Genomic DNA, 26,653 nt, shown 5'->3' on the forward strand with positions numbered 1-26,653 from the left:
ATAAAGATGCAACGACGATTGGCTTCGTTTTTCAAACCGACTGTAAGTAAATCTACCACATTTTAAATTTTGTTTCGTCGACCAATCTCACTGAACGAACCAGAACAAGAGCTACGAGCTCATATGGCACTTGTTACGAGTGTTTTTCTATTTAATTTCTGATCATTTTTTAAATAAAGCCAGGAAATCTGGCTTCACCTCCACGGAGAAATCCCCCTTGGAAACATCCTCTGAACAATACAATCCTGGTTAAAATTTACTGGGACAATTACCCTTAACACTTCCAAGCGTGAAATTGAGCCAGTAAATAGAAAGCAAGATATATAAAGAAATTTTGTATAGGAATTCTGGAAAATTTTTCCAGTACACAATTTCCCCTGAAAAGTTCATCCCCTAGAAAATTCATTTTCCATGGAAAATTCTCCCCGAGCTAAGTCCCCCAGCCAAAAAAATCGTCCTCCCCTTCCCACCCTAGAAATGTATGCATGCTTTTCCCAAGAGCTCTGGGTTTCATGTTATCTCCAAAGACATTATTATTAGGCCTTTCAACGATGTTGAACAAAATAGCTATCTCAGATTTTTGGTCAGGGGAATTTGGGGAAAAATGGCGTGGGAGGGGGCCTAGTTGCCCTCCAATTTTTTGGTAACTTAAAAAGGGCACAAGAACTTTGAATTTCCGTTAGAATAAGCCCTCTCCCGATGTCTTGGCCCACTGGTTCGATATGATCACCCCTGGGCAAAAAAAAAATAAATAAACACGCATCCGTGATCTTTCTTCTAATATGAAGTACAAAATTCCACATTTTTGCAGATAGGAGCTTGGAGCCTCTACAATAGGGTTCTCTTAATACGCTGAATCTGATGGTATGATTTTATTATGATTATATGAGTTCTAAGGGTGTTTCAGCCATTTTTTGAAAATCAGGCACATTTCTCAGGCTTGTAACCTTTGAAGGGTAAGACTAAACTTAACAAAATGTATTTAAAATCAGCATAAAAGTTTAGTTCTTTTGACATATCTATTGGTATCAAATTCCGTTTTTTAGAGTTTCGGTTACTATTGAGCCGGGTCGCTCCTTACTTACAGCTCGTTACCAAGAACTGTTTATAAGATAATGCTCAGACAAATCTTGTTGAGTTTCTTCTTTTGAAGAGGAAAGATAGAACAAAAAGCGACAAAGATAAGAAATTTCAAACCTAATAAGTTTTCGTCCGCATGAATTGCTATGGCTAGCTTCAAAAAGTGTTTAATCACCCGACAGCAGTACTCGTACATCATATTTTGTGTTTATTGATTCTAGGTTAAAATATAGAATCAAGGGAATGATAGCTTTGCAAGGTAATCCTACATAAACAAAAAATAAATAAAGAAGTGTATCACAGAAACCTATAAAACCTATAAAAACCTACAAAACATAAAATTGAATAGCACATTGGACTTAATTGAATGAAATAAAAAAGACATGTTTTTTCAACTGAATGTAAGAAGAAACATTAAAGCTCAAAACGGATAGCAATTTTTAAGTATATGAAGGGGTTCACCCCCTTGTCAATACTCGCTCTTTACGCTGTTCAAATTTGGTTCCAATTCTTTAAGAATGACTCCTGAATCTCAAAGGCCGTTTGATTAGAATAAACATCTCTTTTGAAAGTACTAAAAAAAAAACTTTAGCGTAAAGAGCGAGGTATTGACGAAAGGGTGAACCTTCTCATATGTAATAATTTCTTTTCGTTTTAAGTTTCAATCCTGCTCCTTACTTTGAGTTGAAGAAACTTTTTTTTCATTTAATTTCTTATTCTTTTTTTAATAATGCTTGGAAATCCAGTGCCCCCTTGATCGAAAATTCAGCTCCCCTATGAAAAGTTTCTCAATGGAAAGATCCTCCTACATAACCTCCTCTGCTCGAGCTGCCCCCCCACCAAAAAAAACTGAAAACGTCTGTATACTTCGCAATTACCTATACTATTTATAAAAAAGGGCAAAGTCCACAAATTGAACACCTTCCCCCAGAGACTTTGGACAATTAAGACATCTTTAAAGACATATTTATTAGATTTTTCAAATATATTAAACAAAATGGCTGTTAAACAAAATGTAAATATATTTAAACAAAATGGCAAAATGCGGAGAGAGTTCTACGAGGTTTTGGACAGAGTGTTAAATGAGTTTGAAGAGCGTTTTTCTGTCCAGCTGCCAGTGCTAGAAGCCACACGTTGCCTTAACCCCAAATCCAAAGATTTTATGGACTCAGATTTACTTCTTGTGATCGCGACATACTTCGACCAGGCGGGAATCGATACTATGCAGCTGAAGTGTCAAGATTTAATAGCTCGTGCATTTGTGTCGCAGCTTCCACAGAAACCGGCAAACGCTTTAGATGTCTTCGAACGCCTCGGAGGATTGAAAGAAGCTTATTCTGAGCTTCTTAAGGTCGTCAGGGTAGTCCTCACACTCCCGCTCACAACGTGCTCAAATGAACGTTTTTTCTCTGTGTTGACGTTTGTGAAGGACTACCTCCGGACAACGATGGAAAACGAGCGACTTTCGCATTTGCTGCTTATATTCTCTGAGAAAGCTGCAGTGAAGGAGCTCAATTTTGAGAAGCTTGTCGACGACTTCGCAAAAATGAAGCAAAGGAGATATCCATTGCTGAAGTAACTGTACGTAAGTTTCTGATTTATACAGTAAATGTTCTATTTTGGTACTGTTTTTGGTCCCTAAATAAGCTGCAAAATGCGAACCCCAAAAGTAGTACGGTACCTAAAGGCATGTTCGAAAATTTTAAAATTTTTAAGGCTGGATGGGGGCCCAAAATCGATTTTTGGCCCCCCCCTAAGGTTTTCTGAAATGGCGCCACTGGCTTGAAAGATTTAAGACATTTCCAAACAAGGATTATTGTCAACATGGTCAAAATAAAAGATTTTAGCCATCAAGCAGGCTGCTAGACAAAAAAAAGAGAATTCAAAAAAGCCAAAATTTGCCAAAATTTTGGCAAAAAAAAGAGAATTCAAAAAAGCCAGAATTTGCCAAAATTCATGTCAGAAGGCGATTAAGTGCAAATGGATATATAAACACAGGTTCAATCCTTGGAGAGTGGTCAAACACGAAAAAAGTGCGTCTTTAGTTACTATTTTCAAATTTTCCAGTAATACAGTCTTTAAAATTAATTTCAGCATGGGATCCACCCCCCCCCTCACGGTTGTGTACAAGTACATTCCCAACACTTCAAAACAATAAATTAAGGATTTTTTCCACCAGGTGAATGTTAAATTTCTTTCCTGCGAATGCATTTCCAGTTTTTTTACTTTATGAATTTAAAATAAATAACAAATTGTCTTTTCTCGACCGAACAGTGGCTTTGAGTTATACTAAAACCTATGAACCATCATTAACGCACTATCTATAAAACTGACAAGTAAATTCGAAATGCTGAATAAAAAAATAAAAAATAAAACCGTATATAGCAAGATAGATGCCGTATCTCTAATTAACTATCCATCAAAGATTATGACCCCACAAAAAACCATTTAAAGTACTGGCTAGTATTAAGAATATACCATGTGAGCACATTCCCATTCAATTTCCTCAGAAAATGAGATTTCAAAGTGAAAAATAATACCGTGCGAACATTTTAATGTGTTTCTGATATATTCAGTGGCAAAGCGGAACAAGGCTATATATCACAAAACTAGCCAGCGAGACTATTTTTTCTTTTTTTCATTTCTCGTCTACCACAGAAATTTCACGGTAATATATCCCCAGCCAATCGTATAACGTACGCTATTTACGGCTCAACAGGGGGGGGGGGGAAACAAAACTCGTTTACAAAACAATGTGAGCACCATAGTAATAGCATTTTAGAATATTAAAATTTTTCCTCGTTTCAAGATGCGTCTCCTCAGCTTTTCGGTGAAATTTTACTACATTAAAACTTGGTAAAATGAATATAGCAGTATCAAATAGTTCTCTAGATCGTCAGCCTTGAACGCAGGGTTGCCACCTGCTCCTGTCCAAAGTGTGCTATTTTTCTCGAGAACAGGGTGCTACATAAGTGCTACACAAAATTTTTGCTAAATATGCAATTTTCGCGTAATCCTGCTTGGTGTTGATCAATTAAAACTTTTAGTCGCGTTTTCGATCACACAAAGATTACAGCATTTCTACGAATACCTTTGTTATTTTCACTAAAGCATTGTACGCACATGCGTAATAAGCTGCGTGGCGCTTTGAGTTGCCAGCGATAGAAAAATTGTACTCTGTTTAGTAATTTTTTTTTCAAAGTAGTGAGTTGATAGTACATTTGAACGTTCAAGTTGAACGTCCTCCTTCAACGACGGAAGGCTCTCTGGAAGCGGGGCGAAATTCCGACACGGACGAAGCTCCGAGTGTATATAGCTAGGGTTCTGTTCTCCTCTATGGATCTGAAATGAGGTCACTGAAAGCAGCTGCAGCCTTGATCTTACATATATTCTTGCTTATATTCAAATGCCTTCGTCATATCCTGGGCATCCGCCTCTCAGCAGCGTTTCCACACTGACGGGTTTTCCCGTCAAAAACGGATTTTTTGGGTCTTCGACGGATGAGAATTTGATCTGTCGGATTTCCGGATTTTTGACAGATTTTCAAAGATTTTACGTAAGAATTGAATTTAGTTGTTTTTATTCTCAGTTCTCAAACTTAAATCAGATCAGATCAGATCAAATCAGAGAGGATTCTGTCCTCTCAGACAAAATCTCGAACGATGGGGTCAGGAGAAGATGCGGGATTCGCCCAGTTGTCTCCGATTTTGTCAAACAGGGGAGACTAAGATGGTTTGGCCATACAATGCGCTGACCAGATGACCAAATAAGCGAATGACACCTCAAATGTTTAGTACTACCGGCATGGAAGAAGAGAACAGGAAAGCAAAAGAAGACGTGGCTCGCTACAGTGAAGTCCGATCTGGAACCAATCGGAGGATTCAGAAAATAAGGCCATCGTTGGAATCGTCAGTGGTTGGAGGTCGTAGAACCTGCGACCCTCAAACGAAACTCTTGGAAGGAGACATGACGTCGTCTGCTGGGCGCCACAATGAGCCTGGATGTGGCTTGGAAGTGCAACAAGTGCAACTAAGTCAGTAAGAGTGGTTTCAGGTTAAAAAAAGAACAAAAAAAAAAACAGAAAAAGAAAAAAAAAGAAAAAAGAATCAACGAGTACAGTTTAAATTCATTATAGTGTCCTAATTAATAAATACCAATTACATTAAATGTTTAATAGTTTTTTCTATTATTCAACTTTTTGTCAATTTATTTCTTCTTTCTCCTTGTAAATTTTTGTTTTTATCATGGCATCAAACAATGATAAGATGGCATCATGACAATTGACAATCATGGCATTAAAACTTAGGGCCTGATTTGACACTGTTCAGACATTTATCTAAATCTCCTCCCAATGATTACGTCTGTTGAACTTCCATTTTAAGGAATCATCAGAGGGGTTTTTAGCGTTCAGAGGGGAACATCCCTGATAATAAACACAAAATATGGATAAACAGTACACGAGTTACAAACACAAGATGTCATTGTCTCGTATATACATGATAGATGTCGATATCATTAGTGAATTGTCTTGCTTTAGATTCATAAAAGTTTTGGGAATTCTTTAAAACTAACCAGGGCCAAAAACATATATAAATCCTCTTATGGAGGGAAATATAATCCCTATATGAGTGGGTTGGATCTGAAGCAAGATCATAAGATCACAGGTAACATCAGAACCAATGCAAGCAAAATGAGCCCTAAGAGATTCCCCAGCATCTTCCTGATTGTTGTTCGTTTTTGGTTTATTTATTCTTTAATAGTAAAAGATTTTTTGTTCGTTTTAAGCTTGATTGGCATGTTCAATTTTCGTTTTGGGTCTCATTTACTCTTTAATAGTAATTTCTGGTCGTTTTGAGTTTGAGTTAAAGGTTTTATTTCTGCGAATCTGAAGTTTAATATGGCCTTTACTTTTCTTTGAAAAACTTATTTTTCAATTTTTTTTTTTTTAATTAATCAGAAGTAACATCAGGATCAATGCAAACAAAGTGAGCCCTAAAAGATTTCGCAGCATCTTCATGTCCCTCATGCCAACTCAAGACTATTTTTAATAGGAACATTAATGTTAACAGTAATTAATAGTAATTTAATAGTAATTCAATTACTATTAATAGTAATTGAATCCCACGTTTTTTAGAATCCTGAAAGACTTTCAGGCAAAAAGTATTTTAAAACAAAATATAATTTTTGACTTATTCTAAGAACATATTTTTATAATCTTTAAATCGTATAATTATTATCAATTGACGGATATTCCTTTCCTAGAACATATTTTACATATAAGAACATATTTATATATAAGAAACAAAAAGTATTTTAAAACAAAATATAATTTTTGACTTATTCTAAGAACATATTTTTATAATCTTTAAATCGTATAATATTATCAATTGACGGATATTCCTTTCCTAGAACATGTTTTACATATAAGAACATATTTTTCTAATCGTTAAATCGTATAATATAATCAATTGATGGATATTTCTTTCCTATTTTATATAGACGATTGTTTTTTCATTGATTTACCTCATTAGTTTTTCTTTGAAAAAAATTTTATGATAAATTTTTTCATAAGGTGATGATTTCATTGTTCCTTTGATACTCAGTAAAAAAAAATAGTGATCTATACGGATCTCTGATTTCTAGTAATTCATTCCAATCTAAATCGTCAAGTACTACGTTTGAATTATACATATTCGTAGTTAATTTTTTTTTTGTACTATTTTCATTATACTAAGTCTCTTGAATCTTATAATCAGACTGTGTAAGGTGAAAGAATGTATCAAGTTTTTCTTTTTGATATGAAAAATACAGCAATTGCAATAATTACCGTTTGCATAGCGTGTATTAATGATATCATGTCCGTGACTAATTCAGTCACGCTAGAATGAAAGAATAAGGCTCACGTCAAATAAATTAAAAATTTGCCCGTTACAAGCGCGACGAAGATTCAGTCTCTCCTTTATATATATATATATATATATATATATATATATATATATATATATATATATATATATATATATATATATATATATATACATATATGTATATATACATATATGTATATATACATATATGTATATATACATATATACATATATATATATATATATACATACATACATATATATATATAGATATATATATATATATATATATATATATATATATATATATATATATATATATACATATATATATATATATATATATATATATATATATATATATATATATATATATATATATATATATATATATATATATATATATATATATACATATATATATATATACATATATATATATATATATATATATATATATATATATATATATATATATACATATATATATATATATAATATATATATATATATATATATATATATATATATATATATATATATATATATATACACATATATATATATATATATATATATATATATATATATATATATATATATATATATATATATATATATATATATATATATATATATATATAGGTGCGATATGAAAGAAAATCCAAGGAAAACTCCCTCCCCAGAATATATCCACTATAAAAAACTACCCCCCGGTGTAAAATCCTCCACGTATTAATAGCGGTCATATTCTTAAATTTAAATATTAGAAAAATTCCCCTCATGGTTAATTCCTCGCTATGCAGAAAATTCCCTCTGTGCGGAAAACTTCTCCTCCACGGGAAATCCCACCATGGAAACTCCACCCCCCCACAAAATTCCCCTTTATTGGGGAACCAAGTCCATAAATCAAAGAGCATTATAATGTACTGAATAAATAAACAGATAATCGATTATTCCAAAAGTCATGCTTTCCGAAATGGAGTTATTCCCAGACAGAATAAAGGTGTCCTTTACCCAAAATTTACATAAATCACCAATTTAATATATTATTTTTTACATATACAAAATCGGAAAAAAGATATGCAAGTCAAATTCCTTTTAGAACACCTCCCCCTCCCTTGCTCAGACATTTTCCCCTGAATATTTGTCCGTAATCAAATAATTCACATAAGGTAGTATCGTAATATCATGAAGGTAATCAAGATCTACAAATAAGAACTACTACAAATAAGGATGGGGTTAACTCCTCCCTCTTTAAACTCTCGATAAGACTTGAATGTCATTTATGTTTTATTTAAAAAGATATGTATTTCGAAGAGCATGGTTTTATTCACGAAAACATCAATCACCACACACAAAACCACGATAATATTCAACATTACAAAGAAAGAAGTTTTTATAGAATATTTACATTTGTAACTCTCATTTTAACTTTCCTTTTTATCCCTTTTGATTCTATTTCTTTCAATCATATAGAAAATCAATACTCAAATAAAACTTGAGGGAAGGAGGAAGTAGTGAGAGTCTATTTCATATTTAAGAAACCTAAATAAAAACAGTAACAAACTGTAATTCAAGAGCGTGGCTGTCGAGAGAGAGAGAGAGAGAGAGAGAGAGAGAGAGAGAGAGAGAGAGAGAGAGAGAGAGAGAGAGAGAGAGAGAGAGAGAGAGAAGAGAGAGAGAGAGAGAGAGAGGAGAGAGAGAGAGAGAGAGAGAGAGAGAGAGAGAGAGAGAGAGAGAGTTTATTCACCGATAAACACGAATAGGATCAGGGACGCAGTATTGGTGTTGACGGGTGAAAGCTTCCCTCTTATTACAGAAAAGTCTCAATGAATTATTTTGTAAAAGTCAAAATTTAATTTAAAGAGCAGGCATTGAAGGAGGGGAAGGCAATGGCAATCGGATAAAAAGTATTTTTCAAAACATCTCAAGAATAAAAGGGTATTAATGCTTATTTGTTGTAAACCATAAACATCTCAGTTCAAACGATTTTATTGGCAAACGGTAAATAACCACTTTACTGCGCTTAACAATTCCATGAGTAAAGCAGAAATAAAACTTTAGCGTAAAGAGCGGGGGTTGAGCATGCACAGCATATACTCCCCTCATACAGTCATTTTTAACTGTGAAAACCTTTTTTTATATTTATATCACATAGGGACATATCCATGACTGTATCCAGGGCGGGTGCTATTGGGTTGAAGCCCCTCCCCCATCCCCGAAATGTTTGTCCGACTCGTAAAAACGTAACTAAAATAAATATAAATAAATTTTTGACGCATTTTTTAAAGTTTTTTGGAAAAAACTAAAAAAAAACTCTTTGCACCTCCCCCCCAAAGGAAAATCCTGGATATAGCCCTGGACATATCGTTCTATAAGCTTGAGTTTTTTTCTTCCATTTGCGTCTATAAGTCTGAGCCTTCTATAAGTTTAAGTATAAGTATCCGTATTCATTAACGGATGTCATTATTCGATCTCTCTAATGCCTTAATGATCATGCTTTCACTAATGATTTCCATTAAGGATTATATCAGGATCGTAGATCTTAGCTTTTATAGAAGAACTAATAAAAACTCGGTAAGTTTTACTAAGGGCTTACTAAGATGAAGTAATGTCTGCACCAAGGCCACATCCAGGGAGGATACATGATTTGAGCCCCCCTAAAAAATGTCCAACTCCAGCAAAAGTAACAAAAATACACGTAAACAAATTTTGCATAGAGAAACCTTGATAATCATGAATATTTCTTTGCACTCCCCTCCCCCAAAATTTTCGTTTCGTGGCTGTTAAGATTATTAGTTGTTTATATTTATCAAATCAAAATTTTCCATGAGAGGTAAAGGGTAAATTCAAAGTTATAAAGAACATAAATTAACTTATACAAGATGTCAAGGGAAGAACAAGGAGAAATTCAAAGTAAATATGCCGCCACAGGTGAAATGAATATAAACTACCGCTAATAACAATGGCTTACCACCTCTTAGAGATAAAGGATCACGGACCCGAGGACCTCACTTTGGGTACCGATATCATATAGATTGACAATCATTTTATGACCCTGATGTCAAAAACTTGTCCAGTTTCCTAACTTTATTAATATCAAATAATCAATACATGCATCTCTTTTAACACCCCCCAAAAAAGGCTCCATGGCCTGTGAACGTTGGGAAACACATTACAATCATATCTATCAAGATTCATAACAAAAGATAAGGGAAATAAACACGGAGAGGAAAAAATAACAAAAAAATACAAAAAATGCAAACAAATTATATCAAACCATTTTTTTTATTATTTATACTCAACTGAACAGGCAAATAAATATTACTATTATTACTTATATAAAAAATAATAAAAATGACAAAAAATGACCTTGTAACCCAAACCACGCGAGGCTGAAAGTGTCCATGAGAAAACAAATCGACTATAGCCTTTAGAAAAGCACTAAATCTCTAAACACGCGATTCAATGAGCCCTTCCAAAACTTCCTGCAATAATACATTCTACGGCTTTTTGGCTTTACCCCTCCTCTCCCTCCCAGTACTAAGGCCCACTTTGGGCCCATAGGCTATGTTACAGATTTAAAGCCCTTGCTTGACTTTCATGTTCAACAAGGTGTAACAAATCAACCAATTGTAAAGCATATACTAATGTGTTTGGCTTTATATTACAATATTAGCCCCAGATTCATAATCAGGAAGCCAAGAAATCGTTAAATAACATGTAGTGGAAATCAAACATCATTTGGGAGATATTTACCTCATTTATATTGGCTTCGGACTTCAATACTGCGTCATTAGCCTAAAGTTTGTAATCGACAGTCACGAAATAATTAAAGACCAATTTTATGGTGCCTCAAACACCATTTACGATATTCATAAAAAGTTGTTTTACGACATTCAAAACCGATCTTATCGGTTTAGCTATTTCGAGTCTACAGTGCGTCAAAAAAGGGGGTCAATTGTATACTGTTTTCGCCATAGCAAAGCACCTTAGTTCGGAACGTTCCTTTAAAGATGGGGCAGGTGCTGGGGATTTTTGGCTCATAGCAAAGTACCTTAGTTCGGAACTTTCCTTTAAAGATGAGGCAGGTGCTGGGGATTTTTGACTCATAGCAAAGTACCTTAATTCGGAACGTTCGTTCAAAGATGAGGCAGGAGCTGGGATTTTTGGCTCATAGCAAAGTACCATAGTTCAGAATGTTCCTTTAAAGATGAGGCAGTGCTGGGGATTTTTGACTCATAGCAAAGTACCTTAGTTCGGAACGTTCCTTTAAAGATGAGGCAGGAGCTGGGGATTTTTGGCTCATAGCAAAGTACCTTAGTTCGGAACGTTCCTTTAAAGATGAGGCAGGAGCTGGGGATTTTTGGCTCATAGCAAAGTACCTTAGTTCGGAACGTTCCTTTAAAGATGAGGCAGGTGCTGGGGATTTTTGGCTCATAACAAAGTACCTTAGTTCGGAACGTTCCTTTAAAGATGAGGCAAAGATGAGGCTAAGAAATCTAGGAGGGGTAAGGTCCTCCTGCCCCACCCTACTTGGTACTCCCGTACAATACACAAGATAAGCACATTAAAGTGATTAGCACTATGGAGGAAATTAATATTATTCTGATATTGAAGGAAGCAAGGCAAGTCATTGGTTCGGTATGAAATTCTTTGCCATTTTCAGATTCGGTTCGTTAGTGATTCGTAAACCAACTATAATGATAGGCTACATGTTTACTCTTATTAGTTGAAATGCTTTGTTTAACAATTGAAGTCAATTTCAGGCACTTAAATAGCCTACGCAAGAATCTATTAATCTATATTCGAAATTTAAAAAAGGCAACTCATATATATATATATATATATATATATATATATATATATATATATATATATATATATATATATATATATATATACATATATATATATATATATATATATATATATATATATATATATATATATATATATATATATATATATATATATATATATATATATATATATATATATATATATATATATATATATATATATATATATATATATATATATATATATATATATATATATATATATTATATATATATATATATATATATATATAAACAAGTTTTTTTTAATGAAAGTAAGGAGCAACATTAAAACTTAAAATGAACAGAAATTACTCCGTATATGAAAGGGGCTTTTCCTCCTCAACACGTCGCTCTTTACGCTAAAGTTGGACTCTTTCTCATAACTCTACTTTTTCAAACAATAAGAAACTTTAGCGTAAATAGCGGGGTTTAACTTGGGTTAAACAGTAATAACGATTCCACGCTCTCTCAATTTCTCCATTGACAAAAAAAAAACTATCCTCATTTATAAGAGAAGCTTTTACCATCAGCTATTTACGTTTAAGGCAACTCTCGAACCTTTCAAAGAGTTCGTGGTAACGAACTGTAGTGAGGAGCGACCCGGCTCAATAGTAACCGAAACTCTAAAAAATGGAATTTTGATACCAATAGTTACATCAAAAGAATTGCAATTTAATGGTGATTTTAGATCTATAAGTTTCATCAAGATCAGTTATACCCATCAAAAGTTACGAGTCTGAGAAAATTTGCCTCATTTTAGAAAATAGGGGGAAACACCCCCTAAAAGTAATACAATCTTGACGAAAATCACACCATCAGATTCAGCGTATCAGAGAACCTTGTTGTAGAAGTTTCAAGCTCCTATCTACAAAATGTGGAATTTCGCATTTTTTGCCAGAAGACAGATCACGGATGCGTGTTTATTTTTTTTCTGGGGTGATCGTATCGACTGAGTGGTCCTAGAATGTCGCAAGAGGGCTCATTCTGACGGAAATTAAAATTTCTAGTGCCCTTCTTAAGTGACCAAAAAAATTGGAGGGCATCTAGGCCCCCTTCCACGCTCATTTTTCCCAAAAGTCACCGGATCAAAGCTTCTTACTGTTTTCAAAAGTAGAGTTAAGATAAAGAGTCAAACTTTAGCGTAAAGAGCGAGGCGCTGAGGAGGAAAAGCCCCTTTCATATACGGAGTAATTTCTGTTCGTTTTAAGTTTTAATGTTGCTCCTTACTTTCATTTAAAAAAACCTTTTTTTTTATTTAATACCTGAAGGAATCAACAGGTGCCTTTGCTGGAATAAACTTCTCAAGGAAATGCTGTGAGGTTGACGTGGTACTTAGACGGTTTAACACTAAACGATAAGCATTAAAACTACTAATGCCACCTATAGTGTGACGCTTGGCGACTTTATTAGAGAAGTAGGAAATGTAAAAAAATGGATATTTGATATGATTAATATATAGTTCAACAGGATTTTGGCTGAAATTTCAATGTAGAGGATAATCAATGAGGATTTTATTTTCAAGAATTATTTTAAGTCAAAATCCAGTCAGCACAAAGAAGGCATAGGCTGGCTTGAGAAAATCTGGCAGGTTTAAGTAGTCTAGTTCATATTACACTAGAAGGCCTAATGGAGACAGAATTGATATATCTTTACACTTCCTTGTATTTTAAAGTCCCTTAAAAGACAAGCACTGATTCTGCAGTTTTTGGGTCATACAAAGTCTACTGACAAGTCTACAGACTTTAGATGGCGCTAGTGGATTTGATTTTTGACACTAGCGCCAGTTTCCATTTTTTTAAATGTCCCATGCTGTTTGCTAGGATTTTGTTTGAGGGGGGGGGGGGGTCCAAAAAAACTTTACAAAATATAATCAAAAATTTGCTCATATGCATTTTATTTTTATTTTTAACATGTCTGACAAAAAATTGGGTGTGGGGGGGTTCAAACCCAGTAGTTCCTCTGAATACAGCCTTGCTCTTAGGTGCTTCCTCTGCCAGTATAGCAGAACAAGGTGAGTCCATATGTTCAATAATATATATTGTCTCCCCTTTACAAAAAATGGTACAAGAAGAAATCTCGGGATGTAAGTAGATGGGCTATAATAAGATTCACCAAACAGTTCTTGTAAAGCTACTACGTATAAGAGCGTGTCATGCTATATTACTTCTAGATCATCTGGGTGGGGAGACAAGTAAGTTTTAAGGGATCCAGCATAAAGCGGGTAGCTTCCAGCAGGGCCCGTAGCATCTTATATAGAGGGTTTAGGTAGAATGAAATACTCTTGTAGGAAGGGGTACTCCCAGGCTTTTGAGACAGAAGGATCACTTGGTATACACTCTAAGAAAGATCAACAGAAAAGTGAAATCAGGGTAATTCATTGGTAATTCTGTAATTATTAGAAATAGTTATATTCAATTTCGTAGAATAGTCTTTACACTTTCATTTCGTAGAATAATCTTTACACTTTCATAGAATTTCCACATAAATGTGCACGTTTAAGAGTCAATCACATGCTTCTATCCTAAAATCTAGAAAAGGTGGAATTAATCAATTTATAATCAAAATCTCACTATTTAGTTGCTAAGCGTGAGACTAGAAGAGTGAACTACAATTTATGGTCTTCTTTTTCTTCAATAAATAAGAGAAGAAAAAGAAGAAACAACTTACTTCCACCCAAAGGGGTTCAACAGCCTTCGGACATTTGCTATGAATCTCTAATCCATGGGAAAAATTGATCACTTCATCTTCCGTTCCGTGGATTACAAGGACAGGCGAATTCACTTTAGAAACCTTGTCAATGCTAGAAAATTAAAAATACAACAATTTCATATTACTGAGTTTAAAACATATTTTCAGAAAAATGTAGGAAATAATCTAAAACACAGGCAAAGCATAATGAGACGTGAATGCACAGAAACCATAAGACCTTAGGCATGAATGAAATAAAAAGCAAGTTTTTTTAACTGCAAGTAAGGAGCGACATTAAAACTTAAAACGAACAGAAATTATTCAGTATATGAAAGGGGTTGTCCCCTCCTCAACGTCCCGCTCTTTAAGCTAAAGTTTTTTAATTGTTTTAAAAAGTAGTGTTGTGACAAAGAATCAAACTTTAGCGTAAAGAGGGGAACGTTGAGGAGGGGACAACCCCTTTCATATACGGAATAATTTCTGTTCGTTTTAAATTTTAATGTAGCTCCTTACTTGCAGTTAAAAAAAACCTGTTTTTTATTTAATTTCTGAACGTTTTTAAATTAATACATCTTTTGATTTTGGCTAATAATTAAGACAAAATTTGCATATTAATTTTTTTTGGCTAAATGGCTTTCTCATATTTTTGTTCGGATGATTTTGATAAAAAAAGAGATGGGGGTGGAGGCCTAGTTGAACTCCATTGTTTGGTTACTTAAAAAGGCAACTAGAAATTTTTAGTTTTTTTTACGAACGTTTTTATTAGTAATAAATATACGTAAATTACAAATTAACTTGCGTAACAAACTTCTATATTATTATATTTTTATTACATAGATGAGGGGGTTTGCCCCTCGTCAATAGCTCACTCTTTACACTAAAGCTTAAATTCTGTCCTAATTCTTTAAGACTGACTCCCGAATCACAAAGGCCGTAGAATAAATAATTGAAATTACTAAAAGTACTTCAGCGTAAAGAGCGAGGCATTTAGGAGGAGATGAACTCCTCATATGCGTACTAATTTTTGTTCGTTTTAATTTTTAATGCTGCTCCTTACTTTCAGTTGAAAAACTTTTTCGTATTTATTATTTCATTTTTTAAAATAATGCAAGAAAATCCTGCACCCCCTTCATGGGATTTCCTTCCCCCATGAAAAATTCCTCCAAGTAAAGATCCTTCCACGTAGCTCCCTCGCCTCATCCCCTCCTCCCTCAACCAAACAATTCCCCTGAAAACGTATGTACACTTCCCAATAACCATTCCTGTACATAAACACTGGTCAGTCTGTAACTTGCAGCCCCTCCCCCGAGGACTACGGGAATGTTAGTCGTCCCCAAAAATATCTTATTATGTTTTTCAACTATGCTTAACAAAATGGCTATCTCAAAATTTTGATCCGTTGACTTTGGGAAAAAATGAATGTGGGAGGGGGCCTAGGGGCCCTCCAATTTTTTGGTCACTTAAAAAGGGTACTAGAACTTTTCATTATCGTTAAAATGAGCCCTCTCGCGACATTCTAGGACCACTGAGCCGATACGATCACCCCTGGAAAAAAAAACAAAAAAAACGAACAAATAAACGCGAACCCGTGATCGGTCTTCTGGCAAAAAATACGAAGTTCCACATTTTTGTAGATAGGAGCTTGATTTCTACAGCGAGGTTCTCTGATACGCTGAATTCGAAGGTGTGATTTTCGTTAAAATGCTATTACTTTTAGGGGAGTTTTCCCCTATTTTTCAAAATAAGGCAAATTTTCTCAGGCTCGTATCTTTTGATGGGTAAGACTAAATTTGATGAAACTTATATATTTAAAATCAACACAAAAATTCGATTCTTTTGATGCATCTATTAGTATCAAAAATTCCATTTTTTAGACTTTTGTTTACTATTGAGCCGGGTCGCTCCTTACTACAGTTCGTTACCACGAACTGTTTGATTTAGCGCGGACTTCAGGCAGGAGGCACTCCCGAAACACTCGTTAGGGAGACAGGACCGCCCCCCCCCATGAAAAACTTGATAGGGTTCTACGACAATCAAGCATTCGAATTTAGTGCACTGGGATAGCGTTAACTCCAACGCACAATAATTAATTCTTGAAATTGGCTTACACTGGGGGGGAGGGATGGGGGAGCACCACAAACAGGAAAATTATATGAGAAATAAAGGAAAACCTAGGATACGCGTACAAATCTGAAACATTTTGGAGAATTGGAAACGATTGCAATGTTCACACCCTGCGTAGGCTGGGCCAGGATGAGCCCAATAACCCTCCAAAAAATTTTGTGCCCATGATACAATCAACACTAACTTAGAGCGATAGACATATCATTAAAAACTGAATGGATAACCAAAAGTTGTTCCCGGGAGTATGGCTAAGCTTTCAACTTATTTTTGTTAATTTTTGGGTTGGATGCTTTCTCTAGGACTAAATCCAATTAAAATCTTGGCAAATTAAGCAATCACTAGGGAGAGATGTAAGCTACTATTGTAGCCTAATAGTGATTTCGAAACCGTACTTACTAGGGCTTGGCCTCTATTTTAAGGAGAATGATAAACTACATTACCTTAGTTATGTTAGAGAAAGGACCGCTTGAGCTAGGAATAGAATTTTCCTTTTTCACACATATGCCTAGAGTCAAGGACGTATCGTGGACTTTTGTTCGCGTGGGATAAGACTATTTTTTTCAAAAGGGGAAGGTAGAGAAAAACCTACAACGCATCAAATTTGTTTATATATATATATATATATATATATATATATATATATATATATATATATATATATATATATATATATATATATATATATATACATACTTTTCTACGTGTCGGACGAAAATTTTGGGGGGGAGGGGGTCAAACCTGCGTCCCCCTTTGAATACGGCCTTGCCTCAAGTAATTACTCGTCCTGGTAACTGTGGCTTTTTAGGATATTTTATTTTGTTACCTGAATTTTTTTTTCTACACATGCAATAAGGAGATTTTTATTTGCTTGCGAACTCGTTAAATAAGAAAACTTATTAATAAGAAACAAAAGCAAACAATGATAAGAATGAGACTAGATCATCGATCAATGACAGAATGTTCGTTGGGTTAAAATATCAATCCCTCTAATAAGTTTCATCTGAATTACAAACACACATTCTAGTCATGTCCCAGTGAGTCCTATACTATATCTCTATAAAACATCAAATTGCTAACTTGATAACAAGTTCCAGGTTTCGGATATAAAAGATTCCATGAAAACATTAGAAATAGCAGACGAAAGCATTTACATTAAATTAAATTACTAATTGAATTATTTAGACGTCCAACGTCCTACTTAGCATTATATTTAGTAATATTATGCAAAGAATAACCTTCTAAACTAGCTACAACAGCAATAAATTACTTGTTTCATTATTATGAGATTTATAATTAATTACAATTGATTAATTTTAATCTTTTAATCATTTTAAACATTTGATTAAATAATAAATTATATTATAATTTATTTTACTCCACATAATTATTATTAATTTGATCCATATAATTCTTACTTTCGCTTTCCAAGCCGCTTACCAGCCAGCTTTACTCCAGCCCTCTGCCTCCCTCTTACATCTGTGTTTAGTCTTAGGCTTAAACACTCGGTCCATCCTCCATCCATTCCCTCCAAACATAATTTGTTTTATAAGAAATGTAGGCTTGTCTCGCACCTTAATAGATTCTGACAAAACTAAAACGAAGACCACTCTCCCTTTCAATTACAATTATTTTAATTACCACTTTATTACTTAATTTTAATTACTTTAATTACTTTCAATTACCACCCTGCCTTTCAATTAGAAACAACAGGTCGCTTGGTGCCGAAAAGAGCCAAGTTTAAGCCATGGACTTACTTAATGCAGATAAGAGTCAAGTCCAAGCTGCAGAACTTGTGCCATTGATACAGGCTGGCCCAGGCCAAAGCATGCTGAATTCAGTGTAAAAACGAGCTAGATTCTGGCTCAAGGCAACAACTAATTCTACTTAGTCGAAAAGCAAGCAAAGCCCAAGACCACTACCACAGACCACTGTGGTAGTGGTCTCAACTACCACACTTTTAGCAGAGTTAAGCAAATTGTGTCTTGTTTGTTTTTTTGGTTTGTCGCAAAATATCCAAAGTTCTACACACCTGGCTCTCACGGTCCAGACAATAGAAGGTTTTAAAGGGGGGGGGGGTGATTCCTGAATCTATAACACTGTGTAACTAGTACCTGAACTGTAAAGTACAAGGTTCTAAGATTTCTTATATAAAGTCTTCCTGCCTCTAGGTACCTAGTTAGTAGATTCCAAGCGATGATGCTGCTCCCTTTAGGTGTTAATATCATTCTCTAATTTCCCTGAAAAGGTTTTCCTTTGAAAACGCTTTCTAATTAATATCTGAGACAAAGCATTCAACCAGTAAAACTCTAATACAGTTTTCAAAAATTAATTTACATCGATATAGTATTTGGGGCATTTTTCTATTCTGACAAAACTTAGCAACGCCATCTCGTTTATGCCACCATTAGCTACCAAGGCCTTCTAAACGCCAGAGATCATGTTATCTTTAGTTTCTTCAGCCCGGCATTACATCTTCGGGATTTTAACCAACCACTCCGAAATAGCCTATACGTCTCTCCAAAAATCACGGTAGGCTACTGATTAGATTTATCTCTATGATAAAAGATTGCTATAGGACGGAGAACGGAAACTCAATCAAGAAACCTTCACAGTAATTACTTTTTGGCAAAGAATGATGCGATTGCACCAAAAAACACATATGATGACCTCCTTACAATCTATAGCTAAAACAATAGATAAAAAGAGGCAAACGAACCAATGAAAAAAGCCTTTTAGCCTAATCAGCATACCTTCCCACGAGATATATGATGGAGGGAATATGGTGGCCCCTCTATCCGAGAGATGGTGGAAGGAATTTGTACTAGAGGATTTGTACTAGGTTGAAAGTACTAGTACTTGGTTGAAAAAGGCAAGTACTAGGCTGTAAATTTATGCAACTTTTACACTATATATATATATATATATATATATATATATATAAATAAGTTGTCTGTGGATCTGTGGATCAGGTGACGTCATGTTTCGGCTGACGTCATGAATTTAGTTGCCATCATTTTTGTTATGACGATGCTTAGTATATTGTAAAACACATTAATTTGGTTAATAATATACCATTTAAAACACCAAAATGAACATGCTGGAGTAGTCACTCGGTGAGAGAGGGTGTCAGAACGGAGAATGAAGGTCCCAGGTTCAAATCCTGGTTAGGCTAAAAAAGGTAAAAAACTAAAAACTAAAAAAAAAACTGAAAAAACTAAAAAAAGGCAAAAACTACAAAAAAAACTAAAAACTAATAAAAAAATAAAAAAGCCGAAAAACTAAAAAAACTAAAGAAACTAAAAAAAAGGAAAAAACTTAAAAGACTAAAAGCTAAAAAAAAATTAAAAAAAAGGAAAAATGAAAAATAGAAGAGAAAAAGAATACTAATAAAATTAAAAATAAAAATAAAAAAATAAAAAAGATAAAAAGCTAAAAAAAAGGTAAAAACCAATAAAAACTAAAAAGAAAAAAGGTAAAAAACTAAAAAAAAATTCATCTAAAAAACTAAAAAAAAACTAAAAAACGTAAAAACTAAAAGAACTAAAAAAGTAAAAAAAAAAAACTAAAAAAAGGAAAAAACTGAAAAATAAGCGGGATATAAAACAGGGGCATATAAATGACGACCGGGACACCGGGACATAAGGAATATAAATGAATCAGAAAATACAACTCATGTTTCCAAATGACGTCGTTTGGAGCCCAAATTGAAAATCCAGATCAATTTATGTCTACTTTCAAAGTAAAAGGGCAAATTTATCATAGAGCAGGGTCTCTTCTACCATTCTCAGGCGAGAATCATAAATTTTTACAATTGTACTTCATCAGTGATAGAAATTCTGAATTGAATGCACGTTGCGAAATTTCTCCCAACATTGAAAGGACAATCGTTTCCCAATTACAACATCTTTTCCACGAAAATAATAATTTAGTGCGTCTGTTCAAAACAGCCATCGATTTGATGCCTACTTATACGCATGAAATTGTTATTTCCGCTGACAAAACGCCTCCTGGCCAACATGTGCGTAGATACAATGCTCCAACTATCGACGAAGTGGCCATCGTTATGGTCGGTGATCAGTTTTTACCTCGAGATATTATTCTCAGGGTTTCCACCACACGTGCTACAACTAAAAATAGGCCTACCAATAATACTTTTAAGAAATATAAACCCACCAAAGCTTTGCTATGGCAATCGACCTGCCGTAAAAAAAAACAATGGAAAACCTAATAGAGGCCACAATCTTGACAGGGCCTTTTGAGGTGTGAGGCTGTTCTTATTTCTCGCATTCCCAAGATTCCAACGGATCTGCCTTTTCAATTTAAAAGATTGCAATTCCCAATTCGATTAGCATTTGCAATCACCATTAACAAAGCACAAGTTCAATCATTAGAAAAATGTGGTATAGATCTTAATACTGATTGTTTTTACCATTGACAATTGTACGTTGCATGTTCGAGGGTCGGTAAACCTGACAATCTATTTATATGCAGCGACAATTGGACAGCGAAGAATGTTGTATATTCGCAAGTTTTACGCAGTTAATTTGTATTTTATCTATCTATCTATCTATCTATCTATCTATATAAAAACGAGTTTTATGTATGCATGTTTGTTTGTTTGTAAAAAGAGCGTTTGCATATGATGTCATTATTAGTACATACGGCTTTGTATATGCAGAGACAATGGGAAAGCCAAGAATGTTGTATATTCGCAATTTTTACGTAGTTTAACTCCTGCAGACGAAATGAATGCTTGCCTAAAAAATTCTAATTTATAGGCAAACGTAAAAATATTAAAATTAACTACAAATATGCGTGTCCGATTGCAAAACGATGACTCTGGTCAAACAGTAGACTCAATTTCAGGACGTATACAACTACCTGCTGATTTCTGTAATTTAGTGACGTCCAAAAATGAATTGATTGAAAAAGTATTTCCGAATATTCTAAAAAATTATAAAAATAATAAATGGCTAAGTGAAAGAGCGATTCTCGCACCCAAAAATATAGACGTCCACGAAATCAACAATATTGTTTTGAACAAGATTCGAGACCAGGCAGTCCTTTACAAGTCAGTCGACACAGTTTTGGAGCCAAATGAAGCGGTTAATTATCCATCTGAATTTTTAAATTCCATAGATCCTTCAGGGTTTCCACCACACGTGCTACAACTAAAAATAGGCGTACCAATCATACTTTTAAGAAATATCAACCCACCAAAGCTTTGCAATGGCACGCGACTTGCCGTAAAAAAAAAAACAATGGAAAACCTAATAGAGGCCACAATCTTGACAGGGCCTTATGAGGGTGAGGCTGTTCTTATTCCTCGCATTCCCATGATTCCAACGGATCTGCTTTTTCAATTTAAAAGATTGCAATTCCCAATTCGATTAGTATTTGCAATCACCATTAACAAAGCTCAAGGTCAATCATTAGAAAAATGTGGTATAGATCTTAATCCTGATTGTTTTTCCCATGGACAATTGTACGTTGCATGTTCGAGGGTCGGTAAACCTGACAATGTATTTATATGCAGCGACAATTGGACAGCGAAGAATGTTGTTTATTCGCAAGTTTTACGCAGTTAATTTGTATTGTATCTATCTATATAAAAACGAGTTATGTGGATGCATGTTTGTTTGTTTGTAAAAAGAGCGTTTGTATATGACGTCATTATTAGTACATACGGCTTTGCATATGCACAGACAATGGGAAAGCCAAGAATGTTGTTTATTCGCAATTTTTGCGTAGTTTGAAACACATATATAAATCTATCTATATTCACAGGTGGGACACAGTGACACAACTACAATGGCGCATAACTAATATGGCACGTAACGACTTACGCGCACGGGGGGGCTTGGGGGGGCGCGAAGCGCCCCACCAACTAGGTGTTGGGGTGGCGCGAAGCGCCACCCCAACAGCTAGTATATATATATATATATATATATATATATATATATATATATATATATATATATATATATATATATATATATATATATATATATATATATATATATATATATATATGTATATATATATATATATATATATATATATATATATATATATATATATATATATATATATATATTTCTTTTGTAATTCTTTTAGCGACTAGTAACTCATTTTTTATCATAAGACTACTCTCGTGAAATTTAGGCGTTTATCGATAGTCACTTATAGCCGAATGGTTAGCACGCTAGACTCGAAATCCTTTGTCCATGATGAAAGGGGTCCGAGTCCTAGTGTCGCTGGCTATTTGGTTTGAAACGGGGGTCAGTGGCGTGACTGTAAGCTCAGTCAGAGTTACAGAGGTCTAAATGAGTACCTGGAGAAATCTGGGGAGGTAAACAGGAAGGGGGGGGGTGAAACCACAGGATGGCTTGCCCTAGCCCCCTCCATTGCACTTCCTGGTTGAAACACAGATGACACAGACAGAGACACAGAAACACAGATCAACCTGTGGGTGACCACAGGTTTATTGGGGAATCTAGGAAGGTTAGGTCCATCCTTCTTTTAGGTCCATCCCTCCTCAACGTCCCCCTCTTTAGGCTAAAGTTTGACTCTTTGTCACAGTTCTACTTTTTAAAACAATAAAAAGACTCTTGCGTAAAGAGCGGGACGTGGAGGGGGGACAGCCCCTTTCATATACGGAGTAATTTCTGTTCGTTTTAGGTTTTAATATCGCTCCTTACTTTCAGTTGAAAAAAATTGTTTTTTTTTTAAATTTAATTTCTGAACGTTTTTGAATTAATGTATGTTTAGATTTGGGCTCACCGCACATGAATAACTAAAACGAAATTTGTATAATAATAATTTTTTTTCTTTTTTTTTTTGCTAAATGGCTTTCTCATAGTTTTGATCGGACTATTTTGATAAAAAAAAGGGAAGAGGCCTAGTTGCCCTCCAATTTTTGATTACTTAAAAATGCAACTAGAACTTCTTATTTTTTTACGAACCGTATATTTTTATTACGTACTAGCTGTTGGGGTGGCGCTTCACGCCACCCCAACACCTAGTTGGTGGGGGCGCTTCGCGCCCCCCCCCCCCAAGCCCCCCCGCGCGCGTAAGTCGTTACGCGCCATATTAGTTACGCGCCATTGTAGTTGTGTCCCTATGTCCCACCTGTGAATATAGATATATATATATATATATATATATATATATATATATATATATATATATATATATATATATATATATATATATATATATATGTTTTTAACTACGTAAAACTTGCGAATATACAACATTCTTTGCTGTCCCATTGTCTGTGCATATAAATAGATTTTCAGGTTTACCGACTTTTGAACATGCAACATATAATGGTCCATGGGAAAACAATCCGTATTCAGATCTATACCTCATGATTCTAATGATTGCCCTTGAGCTTTGTTGATGGTGATTGCTAATCGACCATTCCCTGAGTCGCCATCGTCATTTATATATCCCCCTGTGCACCCCGGCGTCCCCTTTGTAGTTATGTCCCTGTGTCCCGGTCGTCATTTATATTCCCTGTGTCCCGGTCGTCATTTGTGTCCCGGTGTTCCAGTCTGTGATTTCTCTTTGAGTGTCCCAGGCGTCATTTATATTCCTTGTGTCCCGGTGTCCCGGTCGTCATTTATATCCCCCTGTGCCCCCCGGCGTCCCCATTGTAGTTGTGTCCCTGTGTCCCGGTCGTCATTTATATTCCCTGTGTCCCGGTCGTCATTTGTATCCCGGTGTCCCGGTCTGTATATACATTCGTTTTTTAGTTTTGTTTTTCTCCTTTATTTTTTTCCTTTTTTCTTTTTTTTCTTTTTTAGTTTATTTAGATTTTTAGATTTTTTAGTTTTTTTATTAGTTTTTAGTTTTTTTGTAGTTTTTACCATTTTTTTAGTTTTTTTAGTTTTTTTTTTACTTATGTCCTGGTCGTCATTTATACTCCCTGTGTCCCGGTCGTCATTTGTGTCTCGGTGCTTTGTTGATTGCTAATTTATATTATATTTATATTTATATTTTTTATATTTATTTATATTTTTTTAGTTTTCTTTTTCTCTTATTTTTCAGTTTTTTCCTTTTTTTTAGTTTATTCTTTTTTAGTTTTTAGTTTTTTTTTTGTTTTTTACCTTTTTTTAGTTTTTTTAGTTTTTTAGCTTTTTTAGTTTTTTTATTAGTTTTTAGTTTTTTTTTTAGTTTTTGCCTTTTTTTAGTTTTTTCAGTTTTTTTAGTTTTTAGTTTTTTACCTTTAGTTTTTTTTTTAGTTTTTTAGCTTTTTTAGTTTTTTTTCTTTTTAGTTTTTTTTGTAGTTTTTACCTTTTTTAGTTTTTTTTCTTCTTTTGTATTAGTGTGAAATAATTCAGACGTCATATGCGGACAAACACGACGTCACTCGACAGACAGACAGACAGACATAACCCACAAACAACTTATTTTTATATATATTTATTCATATTTTTTTAGTTTTCTTTTTCTCTTTTATTTGTCAGTTTTTTCCTTTTTTTTAGTTTTTTTCTTTTTTAGTTTTTAGTTTTTTTTAGTTTTTTACCTTTTTTAGTTTTTTTTAGTTTTTTAGCTTTTTTAGTTTTTTTTATTAGTTTTTATTTTTTTTTTGTAGTTTTTGCCTTTTTTTATTTTTTTCAGTTTTTTTTTAGTTATTAGATTTTTACCTTTTTTTTTTGTTTTTTTTTAGTTTTTTAGCTTTTTTAGTTTTTTTTTCTTTTTAGTTTTTTTTGTAGTTTTTACCTTTTTTAGTTTTTTTCTTCTTTTGTATTAGTGTGAAATAATTTAGTGTGACGTCACCTGATCCACAGATCCACAGATCCACACACAGACAACTTATTTTTATATATATATAGATATGAGGGGGTTCGCCCCCTCGTCAATACCTCGCTCTTTACAGTAAAACTTGAATTTTTCAAATTCTTTAAAAATGTCCTCTGAATCACAGAGGCCGTAGAATAAATTACTAAATACTTTGAAATTACTAGAAATACTTTAGCGTAAAGAGCGATGTATTGAGGATGAGACGAACGCCCTTATCTGCGTAATAATTTCTGTTCTTTTTAATTTTTAATGCTGCTCCTTACATCCAGTTGAAAATTTTTCTTTTTTAATTTTCTCATTGTTTTTTTTTTAATAATGCAAGAAAATCCTGCACCCCTTCAGGGAAATTCTCTTCCCTCATGATAAATTTCTCCATGGAAAGATGCTCCCATATAATCCCCTTCCCCTGACCCACCCTCATTCCCCAACGCAAAAACGTCCCCCTGAAAACGTCTGTGTACTTCCCAATAACCATTACTATATGTAAACAATGGTCAAAGTTTGTAACATGCAGCCCCTCCGCCGGGGATTGTGGGGGATTAAGCCATCCCAAAGACATATTTATTAGGTTTTTTTTTACTATGCTGAACAAATGGCTATCTCATAATTTCGATCCGGTGACTTTGGGAAAAAATGAGCGTAAATTCTTCCACGAAAGTTCCATGTAGCAATAAACTCGTGGGAGGGGGCCTAGGTGCCTCCATGATCTGTCTTCTGACAAAAAATATAATAACTCCACATTTTTATAGATAGGAACTCGAAACTTCCACAAAAGGGTTTTCTGATACGCTGAATCTGATGGTGTGATTTTCGATCAGATTCTATGACTTGTGGGGGGTGTTTCTCCCTACTTTCTAAAATAAGGCAAATTTTCTCAGGCTCGTAACTTTTGAAGGGCAAGACTAAACTTGATGAAACTTATATATTTAAAATAAGCATACAAATACAATTCTGTTGATGTTACTATTGGTATCAAAATTCCGTTTTTTAGAGTTTCGATTACTATTGAGCCGGGTCGCTCCTTACTACAGTTCGTTACCACGAACTTTTTGATCTTTATGAAGCAACTGTTCATACAATACAGTGATTCAAGTGAGTAGCAACATAGAGGGCCCTGAAAAGAAATTTTTTTTTTCCCAACAAGACGACTATAGCTTACCTAGTCAATATTTACTATTTTGATCAAAAATTCGGCTACAGATACAATACAATAGTAGAAAGATATAATATAGAAAG

The 26,653-nt window shown here is 34.1% G+C and overlaps 1 protein-coding gene across 1 annotated transcript in view; it reads right to left on the reverse strand.

The window, feature by feature from the left end:
• The window catches only part of LOC136035572 (alpha/beta hydrolase domain-containing protein 17B-like), a 78,205-nt gene that overhangs the window by 8,228 nt on the left and 43,324 nt on the right, over positions 1–26,653 (reverse strand). Inside the window, exon 3 of the mRNA XM_065717447.1 lies at positions 14,462–14,594. Within this exon, the coding sequence (XP_065573519.1) occupies positions 14,462–14,594 (133 nt within the window). The remainder of the gene's footprint in view (positions 1–14,461; positions 14,595–26,653) is intronic.

This window comes from Artemia franciscana, chromosome 14, assembly GCF_032884065.1.
Source record: "Artemia franciscana chromosome 14, ASM3288406v1, whole genome shotgun sequence".
Classification (NCBI taxonomy): Eukaryota; Metazoa; Arthropoda; class Branchiopoda; order Anostraca; family Artemiidae; genus Artemia; species Artemia franciscana.